This window comes from Dendrobates tinctorius, unplaced genomic scaffold (genome assembly GCF_039654945.1).
Source record: "Dendrobates tinctorius isolate UK_male_01 unplaced genomic scaffold, ASM3965494v1 ptg000092l, whole genome shotgun sequence".
In the NCBI taxonomy this organism is placed as follows: domain Eukaryota; kingdom Metazoa; phylum Chordata; class Amphibia; order Anura; family Dendrobatidae; genus Dendrobates; species Dendrobates tinctorius.
In genome coordinates this window covers 10503777-10518496 of record NW_027361760.1, presented here as the reverse complement: position 1 = coordinate 10518496, position 14720 = coordinate 10503777, and the positions used below count along the sequence as shown (strand labels likewise).

The window sequence follows — 14720 nt, the reverse complement described above, 5'->3', positions numbered from 1 at the left end:
AGAGCAGCCAAGGCATTATCATTCCAGGTAGTAAGTACTGCCCACTTTCGGAATTTTTGACAGTACAATTCTGCAGAATCACGACCCTGGCTCAGTGCCAGCAGGGTCTTTTCAGCCTGATCAATGGCATTAGGTTCGTCATACAACAACCCCAAAGCTTGAAAGAATGCGTTCACATTAGTCAGAATAGGATCATCTGGTTTCAAAGAAAACGCCCAATCCTGGGGATCGCCACGCAGCAAAGAGATGACAATTTTAACCTGCTGCGTGGAGCTCCCTGACGAGTTAGGCTTCAAGGCAAAAAATAATTTACAATTATTTTTGAAATTCAAAAATTTAGATCGATCCCAAAAAATACATCAGGTGTAGGAATCTTTGGTTCAGCAGCATGTGAATGAGCAAGGTAGGTGGAAATTCCCCGCACTTCCGCAGCGAGCTGCTCCACACGATCAGACAATTGCTTTATCTCCATTGAGAGAAAAAAAAATTCCCCCTACGGCCTCAGAGATATAGAGGAAAAAATATACACACTTTTTTTTTTTTTTTTTATACAATTCTTTCCTGCTATTGAGTACCCTAGGATCTGCGGTATGGCGGGTGATTCTGTTATGATTGAGTCACCGTAGGAGGCAAAAGCAGAAATACAAGCTAAGTCCAGAAAACCAGAGAAGTTGGCAACTATCAGACTGCAGACCCCTGAACCTGTCAACACAACTAGCAGTAGCCGTGGGGGGTTCCTACGATGCCCTAGACCCCTCGATCTCAGCCGGAGAAATACATAGGCCTAAAGAAAGAAAGGAGAAAACTAAACTGCCCCAGAGCAGACCCCAAAGCAATAGGCAGCCCCCAACATATAAGGACGGTGAAGCAAGATGAAAATAGTTACACAGACAGAAAGATAGACTAAGCAAAGACGGGGCCCCAAAACTACCTAGATAGGAAAGGATAGGAAGGCTGCTGTCTGCAATCTGCCAAAACCCTATCAAAGACAAAAGCCAACCAGCTGATATGAAAAAGGCCCTGAAGCAGCTAGGCTTCAAAAACTGAATCAGCACTCAGGTATTTTCAGAAGACAGAGCTAAATGAATTCAGCACACCCCAGCAGGGAATGGCAGAAATTCAGAAAAACAAAGCAAAAACAAAGTCAAAGCACAAAAGCAAAAGGCCGAGCAGCAAACTTAGCTTTGGAGGAGCAGGAATTCAGACTGGTCTCCAAGGATCCCACAGAGAAATCACCCGCAGGGCAGAAGGGCGTCGGCAGCATTATATCCAGTCCGTAACTCCACTCAGCCAGTCACAATCATCAGCCTCAGGTGTTTGACAATCAGGCTCACTACCTTTCTTTACCAGAAGAGGGAGTTCCTCGGGCCTCAGTAATGAAGGGGAAAATGAACTCACAACACCGAAGCCTGCCGACCACTGCCAGAAGTCCGGAATCAGATGACTACATCCTGATGCCTGGATCCTGTCGGTCCTTGCCAGTCGTTCGGAGTCCGATGCCACGCACCTGTCTTGGACCCTGGCGTCTCTCCTCGCACGCACCCTGCCTTGGACTCTGGCGTGTCTCCCAGCACGCACCTCGTCTTGGACTCTGACGTGTCCTAGCACGCATCCTTTCTAGGAACTCTTGTGTGATCCCTAACACGTACCCTGCCTTGGACTCCGGTATGTTTTGTGCACGTGTTATGATTGGAACTTTTGGCGTACCCATGCACGCATCTTGCAGTGTTTTGCCTACAAAGGCACAGGCCGAAACGCGTGTTGGGGTGGGCACGTACTCCTCCCTGGACCGCATCATGGAAATGAGCCGACCGTGCTCAGGTAATATAGTCTATTTGCACATTGTATATATGGAGCAAGATGGTAACTATCAGCTGTGTATCCACCAGACTTCTGCACAACACAACTGTTGGTCCCAAACTCCATTTATAAGGCAAGAAATCCCACTTATTAAACCTGACAGGGCACACCTGTGAAGTGAAAACCATTTCCGGTGAATACCTCTTGAAGCTCATCAAGAGAATGCCAAGAGTGTGCAAAGCAGTAATCAAAGCAAAAGGTGGCTACTTTGAAGAACCTAGAATATAAGACATTTTCAGTTGTTTCACACTTTTTGTTAATTATATAATTCCACTTGAGTTAATTCATAGTTTTGATGCCTTCGGAGTGAATCTACAATTTTCATAGTCATGAAAATAAAGAAAACTCTTTGAATGAGGTGTGTCCAAACTTTTGGTCTGTACTGTATATACACACACAAACTTTGATATGAGTGCTTCTTTAAACATACAGCATTGAATGCACTAACCTCATCAATAAGAATTAGAGGATTTTCAGTTTTGGTCTTCTTTAGACACTGGATTATTTTTCCTGGCATGGCGCCAACATATGTTCTCCTGGAAAAAAAGTTTAGAAGCTGCATTTTAAGTTTATACAAAGATGCATATTCAACAGAATTACATTTGCCTAAGCTAAAAAATGTAGCATGATATTGTCAGCCTTTCTTATCTTGCAAAATGTCTCAAGCATTGAAAGACAGACCTCCATATAGAAAACAAAGGTGTCCAGATTTATCATATGCTTTTTTTTGCTTTTTTTATGGCACCAAATTCATTAAAATAGCAAGTGAGGTTCATTTATTTGGCGTAAAGTAAAAAAAAAAAAAAGTGGAAAAAAATTAGACTCTTGAACAACAGTCATAACATTACACCAGGGGAGAATTGGAGTAGAGTTGATGCAAATGTATGTGGATTTTTAAAAATTCGCAAATGATGAATTAGGTGAAAACATGTGGAATCACTAAACTCTGCTGACGAAATGGAAAAAAAAAAAATACAAACGCAGATTAAATGTTACAACAAACTGAGATGCTCAGATTTATGGAGGCCGATTCAGAATACAATTCTTAAATTATAATTAATTCTTACATATTTCATTTTTGGCGAATCTTTGTTCTCTCTATTCATTTTCTGCATTCAAGATAAGTCCTGATCTCAGAACCCTTGAGATCCCAGCAGCCAGACACCCAGCAATCAGCAAGCCATCTCCATGCAAGTTATCGTATCCATAGGGAATAACTTGCTACTTTGGAAATAACATTTAAGCTGTGGTGTTGGAAACAAGTGCTGGTTATGAGATTCTGCATTAAACGGATAATGCGGGTATAAAAAAAAAACAATTTACCTGTGGCCCTTAATTTCAGCCACGTCAGTCATCCCACCTACACTGAACCGGAAATACTCCCTGTTCAATGCACGGGCAATTGAGCGAGCAATACTTGTTTTTCCTACTCCTGGTGGTCCATAAAAGCAAAGGATCTTCCCCTGAGTACTGCCCCTGAGCTGACTCACAGCTATGAATTCCTAAAAGACAACAAAACAGCATGCATTATGATTAAAGCAAAACATAACATTTTATGTGGCATTTACAGTCCTCAATGCCAGGATTATAAACAGATACGATATTCTTCTCTTACGGTCATAATAGTATCATTTCTATCTAAGTGGATTTGTCTTGGCACTGCCAAATAGATATATACATATACAGATACATCTGTTTATGCATATAACTGGCAGTGCCAAGACAAATGCACTTGCCGGTAGTTAGAAATTGGCCTTTTCTGGGGGTGTGGCCTGCACTACAAGCTGAGAAGACGTGTCGAGACCGAGCTCCATAAAAATAGCTCCAAGAGGCTGTGATATCATCCACTGGCAGCAAAATAGGTCTAACAACATAACATGGGGAACCCCGAACCAGCTCACACACACATCAAGATAAAGAGAAACAGCCATCTCCTCAAACTCCCTCTGGAACTGCATCAGACTAAGTGCAGGATCACACAGTAGATTAGGTCGTGTGCAGTGCGACATACCTGGACCTCAGCCTGGCGTGATCCAGAGCCTGGAGTGATCCTGTGAGTGGCATATTGGGTGACAATGACAATTGCTGCAGACAAATGATCCGGTACAAAGAGCTGGCTCCCTGCTGTGAACGAGGGGAGCCGGCACCCCAGTGAGAGCCACTGAATTCTCTGAATGGCTTTCACTGGGTGTAAAATTCAGGTGTTCGATGGACACAACTCTGCCCACCTGACCAAAACTCCGCCCATTCAATTTAACTGGCTGGCAGCAAGGCGGCAGAGTTTGTAAATGCAGGCGACGTCCGAGCCAAAATGACTCTCTTTGATCGTGACTCTCATGTTTATTGAGGCAGGCACTACGGTGTTAGTAATCCTGCCCAAGGACCATTACTGGTATATGATTTCCAACAGAGAAGAGCCGGGATTTGAATTCCAGTCTCCCACGCTGGTGGTTGTGCACTTTAACCACTAAGCCATGACTACCACCTAAGGTAGGTATTATAGTGTTAGGAGGCTTGGTATATAAAATTCATTTAATTTTCCAAAGATCAGAGTTATATATATATATATATATAAAATCAGAGCTATATATATATATATATATATATATATATATATATATATATATATATACACATACATACACACACACACACACATATATATATATACACTCACTGGCCACTTTATTAGGTACACCATGCTAGTAACGGGTTGGACCCCCTTTTGCCTTCAGAACTGCCTCAATTCTTCGTGGCAGAGATTCAACAAGGTGCTGGAAGCATTCCTCAGAGATTTTGGACCATATTGACATGATGGCATCACACAGTTGGCGCAGATTTGTCGGCTGCACATCCCTGATGCGAATCTCCCGTTCCACCACATCCCAAAGATGCTCTATTGGATTGAGATCTGGTGACTGAGGAGGCCATTTGAGTACAGTGAACTCATTGTCATGTTCAAGAAACCAATATGAGATGATTCGAGCTTTATGACATGGCGCATTATCCTGCTGAAAGTAGCCATCAGATGTTGGGTACATTGTGGTCATAAAGGGATGGACATGGTCAGCAACAATACTCAGGTAGGCTGTGGCGTTGCAACGATGCTCAATTGGTACCAAGGGGCCCAAAGAGTGCCAAGAAAAAATTCCCCACACCATGACACCACCACCACCAGCCTGAACCGTTGATACAAGGCAGGATGGATCCATGCTTTCATGTTGTTTACGCCAAATTCTGACCCTACCATCCGAATGTCGCAGCAGAAATCGAGACTCATCAGACCAGGCAACGTTTTTCCAATCTTCTACTGTCCAATTTCGATGAGCTTGTGCAAATTGTAGCCTCAGTTTCCTGTTCTTAGCTGAGAGGAGTGGTACCCAGTGTGGTCTTCTGCTGCTGTAGCCCATCTGCCTCAAAGTTCGACGCACTGTGCGTTCAGAGATGCTCTTCTGCCTACCTTGGTTGTAACGGGTGGCAATTTGAGTCACTGTTGCCTTTCTATCAGCTCGAACCAGTCTGCCCATTCTCCTCTGACCTCTGGCATCAACAAGGCATTTCCGGCCACAGAACTGCCGCTCACTGGATTTTTTTTCTTTTTCGGACCATTCTCTGTAAACCCTAGAGATGGTTGTGCGTGAAAATCCCAGTAGATCAGCAGTTTCTGAAATACTCAGACCAGCCCTTCTGGCACCAACAATCATGCCACGTTCAAAGGCACTCAAATCACCTTTCTTCCCCATACTGATGCTCGGTTTGAACTGCAGGAGATTGTCTTGACCATGTCTACATGCCTAAATGCACTGAGTTGCCGCCATGTGATTGGCTGATTAGAAATTAAGTCTTAACACACAGTTGGACAGGTGTACCTAATAAAGTGGCCAGTGAGTGTATATACACACACACATATATGTACATATAAATTTAGGTCCATATATATTTGGACAGACATTTTTCTAATTTTGGTTCTAGACATTACCACAATGAATTTTAAACAAAACAATTAAGATGTATTTGAAGTTCAGACTTTCAGCTTTCATTTAAGGGTATCGACATTAAAATTGGATGAAGGGTTTAGGAGTTTCAGCTCCTTAACATGTGCCACCCTGTTTTTAAAGGGACCAAAAGTAATTGGACAATTGACTCCAAGGCTATTTCATGGACAGGTGTGGGCAATCCCTTCGTTATGTCATTCTCAATTAAGCAGATAAAAGGCCTGGAGTTGATTTGAGGTGTGGTGCTTGCATTTGTAGCCTCAATAGTAAAACATAGAACGTAAAAAAGAATAAATAAAAAAATAAAAAAAAGGTTATCATCACCTTCAGACGTCCCCCGGACTCTTTCCTTCCTCTCCACGCGCCTGGCATCTTCCTTTCCCAGTAATGCTTAGCGCGAAGGACCGGAGATGACGCCAGTCTCGCAAGAGTGCAACGTCATCCGCGGTCTTTCGCGCAAAGCATTACTAGGACCGGAAGATGCCGGGTGAGTGGTGAGAGGAAAGAAATTGTCCGGGGGCCGTCGGAAGGTGAGTATATCACTATTTTTTTTTATTTTAATTCTATTTTTTACAGGTTTATGGTACCCAGGGTCCGGAGGGGTTTCCTCTCCTCTGGACCCTGGGTACTGGCTAGCGCTGGTCATATCCCGGCTGCGTCGCCACTGACGTCAGTGCGGCTGGAGATGACCCGCGGCAACCCTCGTGAGATCAGCAGCTAGCGCCGCTGATCTCCCGACGGTAGCGGTGGCGTGCGTCCTTCGAATTCCGTACTGCACCTGTCGCTGATTGGAATGAATCAGCGACGCGGGATTTCCGTTACAGACAGAATTAGACAATTATATAGTGTGTGTGGCAAAAATTAAGAGACCACTGCAAAGTTTTCAGATTTTTCTCTTTATAGATATATTGCTCTTTTATTCTATAGACTACAGACATGTCTTCGAATTTTCAAGCACTAAATTTTGTATTTATTTTCAGAAAATGAGAAATGGTCAAAATAACAAAATGTAGTGTTTGCAGACCTCAAATAATGCTAATAAAACAAATCATTTAGAAATAACAATACTAATGTTTTAACTCAGGAAGAGTTCAGAAATCAAAATTTGTGGAATAGCCATGATTTTTAATCACAGCTTTCATGCTTCTTGGCATGCTTTCCACCAGTCTTTCACACTGCTTTTGGGTGACCTTATGACACTCATAGTACAAAAATTTAAGCAGTTCTTCTGTTTGATGGCTTGTGACTATTCATCTTCCTCTTGATTACATTCCAGAGGTTTTCAGTGGGGTTCAGGTCTGGAGATTGGGCTGGCCATAACAAGTATTTGATGTGGTGGTCCTTCATCCACACATTGCTTGACCTAGCTGTGTGGCATGGCGCATTGTCCTGCTGGAAAAACCAGTCCTCAGAGTTGGGGAACACTGCCTGAGCAGAAGGAATCAACGGTTTTCCAGGATAACCTTATATGCGGCTTGATTCATACGTCGTTTGCGAAGATTAACCTGCCCAATACCATCCTTGCTGAAGCATCCCCAGATCCTCCATCAAATTTCATAGTGGGTGTCTTGTACGCTTCTCCAGGTCTACGTCTAACCAGGTGAAAGTTAGATTCATCAGAGATTACCTTACTCCATTCCTCTATGGTCCAATCCTTATGGTCTAGGAGCCTGTTACGAACTGTTCTTGCCGTGCACTTCACCCCAGCTACCATTTGCCATTCCTTTTGTAGGTCACTTGATGTCATCCTGCAGTTGCTGAGTTACATTGTGGTTGTGGACAGGTGTATTTTATACTGATTACAAGTTCAAACAGGTGCCATTACTACAGGTAATGAGTGGAGGACAGAGGAGCTTCTTAAAGAAGTTACAGGTCTGTGAGAGGCAGAAATATTGAATGTTTTATGTGACCAAATACTTATTTTCCATCATAATTTGCAAAATAAATCTTGCCAAATCAGACAAGGTGATTTTCTGGATTTGTTTTCTCATTTTGACTCTCATAGTTGTGGTCTACCTATGATGTCAATTACAGGCCTCTCTCATCTTTTTAAGTGGGAGAACTTGCACAATTGGTGGCTGACTAAATGCTTTTTTTTCCCCACTGTATATATATTTCTACGTGTATATATCTATTCTAACCTGTCACGCTGTGATTTTACTAACAGCAGCACATGAATTGCCGGCTTTTATTCTTTTACCGAATGTTACAGACTTTTTCTGATTTTAAGAAAAATGCTCATGTTACCGATCATGAATCCGAATGTATAATATTCGTGCCGAACGTATGCTTGGCGATTGTTTTCTGAACATATTCGCTCATCTCTTGTCATGAGGACATCCGAATCACCACACCAAAAAAAACTTGCTGATCATGCCCTAGTGCACAATGAGCAAGTCTGTATGTCAGTGCAGAGCTGACAATTTCTAGCATGGAGATGCAGCTTCATCTCCATTCCGTAGAAGCAATCAACCTGGAAAAAATGATTGTTTCATAGTGGGACAAATGTAAAAAAGTAAAAAAAAAAAAAATGTTTAAATAATTGTACAAATAAAAAAAATCAAAGAAAAAAAAAAAATCAAAAGATATTGTATCTCTAAATAAATAATTGAATAAAAAAAACAATAAAAGTAAACATATTTAGTATCACCGCGTTCGCAATGACCCGACCTATAAAACTGTCCCACTAGTTAATCCTTTTAGTGAACACCATAAAAAAAAATAAAAAAAACAAGGCAAAAAACAATGCTTTATCATATGACTGAACAAAAAGTGGAATAAAACGCAATCAAAAAGACGAATATAAACATGGTACCGCTAAAACGGCCTTTTTTTCCTGTAAAAATACAAGCCATCATACAGATCCATCAGCGGAAAAATTCATAGCTCTCAGAATAAAGCGACGCAAAAAATTATTTTTCTATAAAATAGTTTTTATTGTATAAAAGCGCCAAAACCTAAAACAAGATATAAATGAGATTATTGTAATCGTACTGTCCCAAACAATAAAATTGCTTAATTATTATACATTTGTATAGCATATTTAATCCATGGCGCATTACATGTGAAAGGGGCAAGTATAGACAAGTACAATAAACTTAAGCAAAACAGGCACACACAAGTACAGAAGGAGAGAGCACCCTGCCCGCAAGGACTCACAGTCTACAGGGGATGGGTGAGGATACACTGATTTTCATGTCTGAAACTTAGTAGGATTGCAGTGTCTCTTGCTAGGCGTGTCGGTCCACTACCATGCTGTATCCTAGTTTTAATTGTTTTGCATTCATCTGTTGCATTGTACTCAATACTCACTGCTGTATAGCCATGGCTGGGGGTCACTGTAGATATTATCTTGGGAAAGGTGTTATAACATAGAGATGGAGCAAGGACTAGTGTCTTATCTATCCACCCCTGGTGTTAAGCAGCTGCTAATTTATCCCAAACCAGCTCCCACAATCTCGGTCACCTGACCCTATAGTGTGGCCTATAAATTTAGAAGCATTCTAAGGGGTGCACGCAGTGTGGTGTGCACGCATCCCAGCAGCTAAGCATCTAGATGAAGCAGTTAATCCATGGCAGTTAGTCAGGGCAGGAGACAGGTATGCCCGGCAGGTAACCCACACTTTGCTCTCCTTTTAATCCATGTGCTTTACTTTTATCCTCTTTTGATCCCTTGCCATCCACATTCATTGCCCCATCCCCTCTCCATCATGACTCATACACATCAGCCCCTCTATACTTTCTTCTCCCATGTACAGCTCCCATGCACTTCTCACCTTCCTGAAATACCTCAGCCCATCTTGCCCAAACACATCGCGCAAAAAATTCCAAGAACTACTTGCCGTTTATCTTCCTACTGCTATTGATTTCAGGGGACATCTCCTCCAACCCTGGGTCCACCATCCCCCATCCTCAAACCCTACCCTACATCGAAACTTCATTAACCTTAAAATATTAGTTGTACTCCATCACCTTTTAATTGTGACCTCTAGAATCCACGGTTTGTATAAAACAAACTTCCTTTCCTGCACAATTACTTTCTGAACAACTCTCTGAATCTGTTGGCCCTCACTGAAACCTGGATTCAGGATTCTGACACTGTCTACCCTGCTGCTATTTCCCATTGTGGCTTACAATTCTCCCATTCCCCGAGACTCACAAACAGACTTGGTGGTGGAGTCAGCCTACTCCTGTACCCACAATGTACTTTCCAGGTCATCCCCCCCAGTTCCATCACTCTCATTACCTTCTTCTGAGGTCCACACTATCAGGCTCTTCCGTCCCCTCCCCCTCAGAGTAGCAGTCATATACCGGCCCCCAGGCTCACCCACCCACTTCCTTGACCATTTCTCTAACTGGCTGCCGCACTTTATGTCCTCAGAACTCCCAACCCTTATGCCGGAAGACTTCAACATCCCCATTAACAGCCCAACTTCCACATTTGCATCCCAGCTTCTATCACTAACCACTTCTCTTGGCCTCTCACAGCTCTCAACCTCTGAAACACAAAAAGACAGTAACACATTTGACCTGATCTTTGTCCGGCTCTGCTAAATCTCCTACCTAAATAACTCACCACTTCCCCTCTCTGACCACAACATTCTCTCCTTCACGCACACAAATTCTAGCCCACCCCAACACACTCCTACCTACCAAACATTCAGCAATCTAGAAGCCATTAACCCTCATACACTTTCAGACTCCCTACAATATTCCCTGTCCCCAACCTCCTCTGTCTCCTGTGCTGATCTGGCTGTACATCACTACAATAACACACTCATAACCCTTGACTAAGTAGCGACCCTCACCCTCAGAACTGGCATGCACAGAGTATAACAGCCCTGGCTCACATCGCAAACTCGATTTCTCCAGCGATGCTCTAGGAGTGCTGAACGTTATGGAGGAAAACTCGCACACCAGAAGACTTCATCCACTTCAAATTTATGTTAAGAACCTATAACTCTGCCATTCACCTCGCCAACAAGCCCTTCTACACCACCCTGATCTCCTCACGATCCAACAACCCTAAAACTTTTTGATACCTTTTACTCAATCCTCAGGCCGAAAGCACGAGCCCCTATCACAGACATTTGTGCTGATTTGAACTACAGACCAATCTCCAATCCTTCATCTCTAAACTTTTGCAGCGCCTGGTCTACTTCCGCCGTATCCGTTACCTCTCCACTCATTCCCTCCTAGACTCTTCTCAGTCTGGTATCCGCCCTTACATTTGACAGAAACTGCACTCATCAATGTGACCAATGACCTAGCAGCAAAATGTAACGGTGACCACTCTCTGCAGCTTTCGACACTGTTGATCACCATCTCCTACTCTCTATGCTGCAGTCACTAGGCATTAAGGACACCGCTCTCTACCGGTTATCTTCCTATCTTTCTGACAGCTCTTCCATTGTTTTGTTCGCTGGCTACACTTCATCTCCTCTTCCTCTCACTGTTGGGGTACCTCAGGGCTCAGCCCTTTGCCCCCTTCTCTTGTCTCTCTACACGGCGTCAATTGGACAGAACATTAGCAGATTTGGCTTTCAGTACCATCTTTATGCTGATGACACAAAACTATACACGTCATCCCCTGACCTTACCCTCACTATACTACAGAACACCAGTGACAGTTTGCTGTCTCCAACATCATGCCTGCTCTCTATCTGAAACTCAACCTCTCCAAAACTGATGATCTTCTGCACCTGCCGTCTGCTAACCTCCCTAAATTTGACACTTCCCTCTCCATTGGGTGGCACAATAATAACACACCAGCAGCAGGCGCGCTGTCTGGGTGTTATGTTTGACACCAATGTCTCCTTCACCTTCCATATACAATCTCTTGACCGCTCTTGCCACTTACACCTAAAGAACATCTCTAGAATCCTTTTCTCACCATGGAAACAAAAAAAACCCTGCCGCCCTGATCCACTCCCGCCTGGACTACTGTAACGCTCTATTAATTTTCCTCCCCCTCACTCTACTTTCCTCTCTCTAGTCCATCCTTAATGCAGCACCCAGGGTCATGCATCTGGCTAATCGGTAATCGGACATGTCTGCTTTTCGCCAATCGTTACACTGGCTGCCCATTCATTATTGGATCCAATTCAAAGTACTTGTTCTCACCCACAAAGCTCTGCACGGTGCAGCACCCCCTTACATATCCTCCCTCATTTCTGTCTATCGGCCTAGCTGATCGCTGCGCTCTGCAAACAACGTTCGACTAATCTCTGCACTAATCTGTACCACCCACTCCCACCTTCTCCCACATTTAGCCAATCCTCTGGAATGCTCTAGCCCAACAAATTAGGACCAGCCACAACTTGTATAGTTTTAGGCGCTCCCTCAAAAAACATTTGTTCAGAGAGGCCTATCACGCTCCCTAATCAGTCGTTTTATGTGTGTGCGTGTGCCCCATTCACTATCTCTATCTCCCACTCCCTCAAGATGGCTGAACCATCACTGTAAATACACACCTGTATTTGTATCTACCCCACATATCATTGTAGATTCTGGGCTTTCACGAGCAGGGTCATTTTATTTTGCTTCAATTATTGTATTATTGTTAATGTTGTTACTTATAACTGTTGTTTTTGAAACTGTTAAACTGTCAAGCGCTGTGGAATATGTTGGAGCTATATAAATAAATATTATTATTATTATTATAATTGTATAGTTTTTAGTTATTTTATATAAAAAAGAAAAAAGTTTAAGCATATATTTTTCTTGGCTATTGTTTATTATATTCTTTGGTAACCGGACCTGAAGGTGAAAGTAGTTATTATTACACTGTGTACCAAATTATTATGCAAAAAATATTTCCTCATATTTTCTCTAAATTACCTATATGAATTGCAGTCATTGTTATTTTCCAGTCATCTACTATTCTAGTATAATTGCAATGTTTTTGAACAAACTGCCTATGAAAACAGTATATTTTTCAAAATAATTAACACTCAAAATGCATGTTCCAAATTATTATGCACAGCAGAGTTTTCAACCTTTTTATTTTGAACAAAAAAATGGTCAATTGTGAAATTATAAGCATTATCAGCTTATTACAAAATGAAATCAAACAGTTTTCAAGTCAAAACTTTATTCTAGGTGATGTTGCATTTGCACATAGGACCCCTTGCTCGAAAGAATCTTCTGAACTCTCTCGTCCATTGAATTTGTCAGTTTTTGGATGGTTTGTGCTTCCATTGTTTTGGATGTGGACAGAATACCCTCCCAGAGCTGTTGCTTAGATGTGAACTGCCTCCCGCCTTCATAGACACTCCTTTTGATAATGCTCCAGAGGTTCTCAATGGGGTTGAGGTCAGGGGAAGATGGTGGCCACAATGTGTGCTCATGCCAAAACAAAGGCCGCAAATCTAACAACAGTCTAGGGAGATCTTAATACATCTTAGATAATAAACAAGTTCCTAAATAGAAGCGTACACTGAATAGTGAAAAATAAATTAATTTGCTGAAAAAACATGCATACAAGTCATGTATACAATATACTCTCTCCAAAAATGCTTAGAATAATAAAGTGCTACAATGTGATACACATCAAATGTAGATGTGATATTATTCAATGAAAAGTGCATAATACATGCCAATTACGGCTCAAAATATATGCAAAAAAAGTGCCTTCAAATATAAGCATATAAAGTGCTATTTTCAAATATAAAGGTGATGTAACATTGATATGCACACAAGAGTAGAGAGTTATATAGAAGGAACTTACATACACTAATAAGATCTGATGTAGGTACTCCCGCCGCCCCAACACGTGTTTCGTGATAGTCACTTCCTCAGTTCGGCCGGTCATCGAACACTTCAACAAAAACTTTGTTGAAGTGTGCGTGCCCCAAAGGGACATCTACGTGGATGAGTCCTTAGTTCATTTTAAGGGAAAACTCGAATTCCGTCAGTACCTGCCCAGCAAGAGAGTCAGGTATGGAATTAAACTCTACAAACTGTGTGAGAGGACCTCAGGGTACACCCACAGGTTTAGAGTTTATGAAGGAAAGGACACCAGGATTGAACCCCCTGAATGTCCTCCTGTCCTGGGAGTGAGTGTGAAAATTGTGTGGGATTTGGTGCACCCACTGCTGAATAAAAGGTTATCACCTTTACACCGATAACTTTTCTACCAGCATCCCACTCTTCAAATCCCTCTCTTCGTGAGGTACCGCAGCCTGCGGTACTATCCGCAAAAATCAGAGAGGCCTCCCGAAAATGCTACTTGGGCAGATGCTCAGAAAAGGTGACAACAGACCCCAATGTAGCGACCTCCTGCTGGTGGTCAAGTACAAGAGGGATATCCTTCTCTTGACCACAATACATGGTGATGGCAGCGCCCACAGCACTGTACGAGGTACCTCTACACAGGTCTGCAAACCGGACTGTGTACTGGGGTACAACAAAAACATGGGGGGCATTGATCTCTCTGATAAACTACTCCAATTGTACAGTGATTTGAGAAAGGCCAAGGTGTGGTACAAAAAGCTGGCTCTGCACATCGTACAAATGGCAATGGCTCAACGCTTTCCTGCTGTCACGATGGGCACGCCACACCAATATGTCGTACCTTCAGTTCCAGGAGGTAGTGGTAAAGGCCCTGATATTTGGCACTCAGGTAGGAGCGGGACCCAGTACTTTCGGAACTGAAGGTGCTCGTATCATACCAGGTCAGCATTTCCCAGGGGGTGGTCTCGCCAACTGAAAAAAAGCTAAGCCACAAAAAAGGTGCTGAGTGTGTTACAAAAGGAGAATACGCAAGGACACCATTCATCAATGTGACACCTTCCCCTAAAAACCTGGTCTGTGCATGAAACATTGCTTCTAACTGTACCACACCTCCATGCACTACTAATTTAC

General features: G+C 42.6%; 1 protein-coding gene across 5 annotated transcripts in view; it reads right to left on the bottom strand.

Annotated features, from left to right (window-relative positions):
* LONP1 (lon peptidase 1, mitochondrial) overlaps positions 1 to 14720 on the bottom strand; it is a 571467-nt gene that overhangs the window by 284176 nt on the left and 272571 nt on the right. For all 5 annotated transcript variants that reach the window (XM_073586323.1, XM_073586320.1, XM_073586321.1 and 2 more), the window contains 2 exons: positions 3184 to 3362; positions 2309 to 2396 (listed from right to left, as the gene is read on the bottom strand). In XM_073586323.1, the coding sequence (XP_073442424.1) occupies positions 2309 to 2396; positions 3184 to 3362 (267 nt within the window). The remainder of the gene's footprint in view (positions 1 to 2308; positions 2397 to 3183; positions 3363 to 14720) is intronic.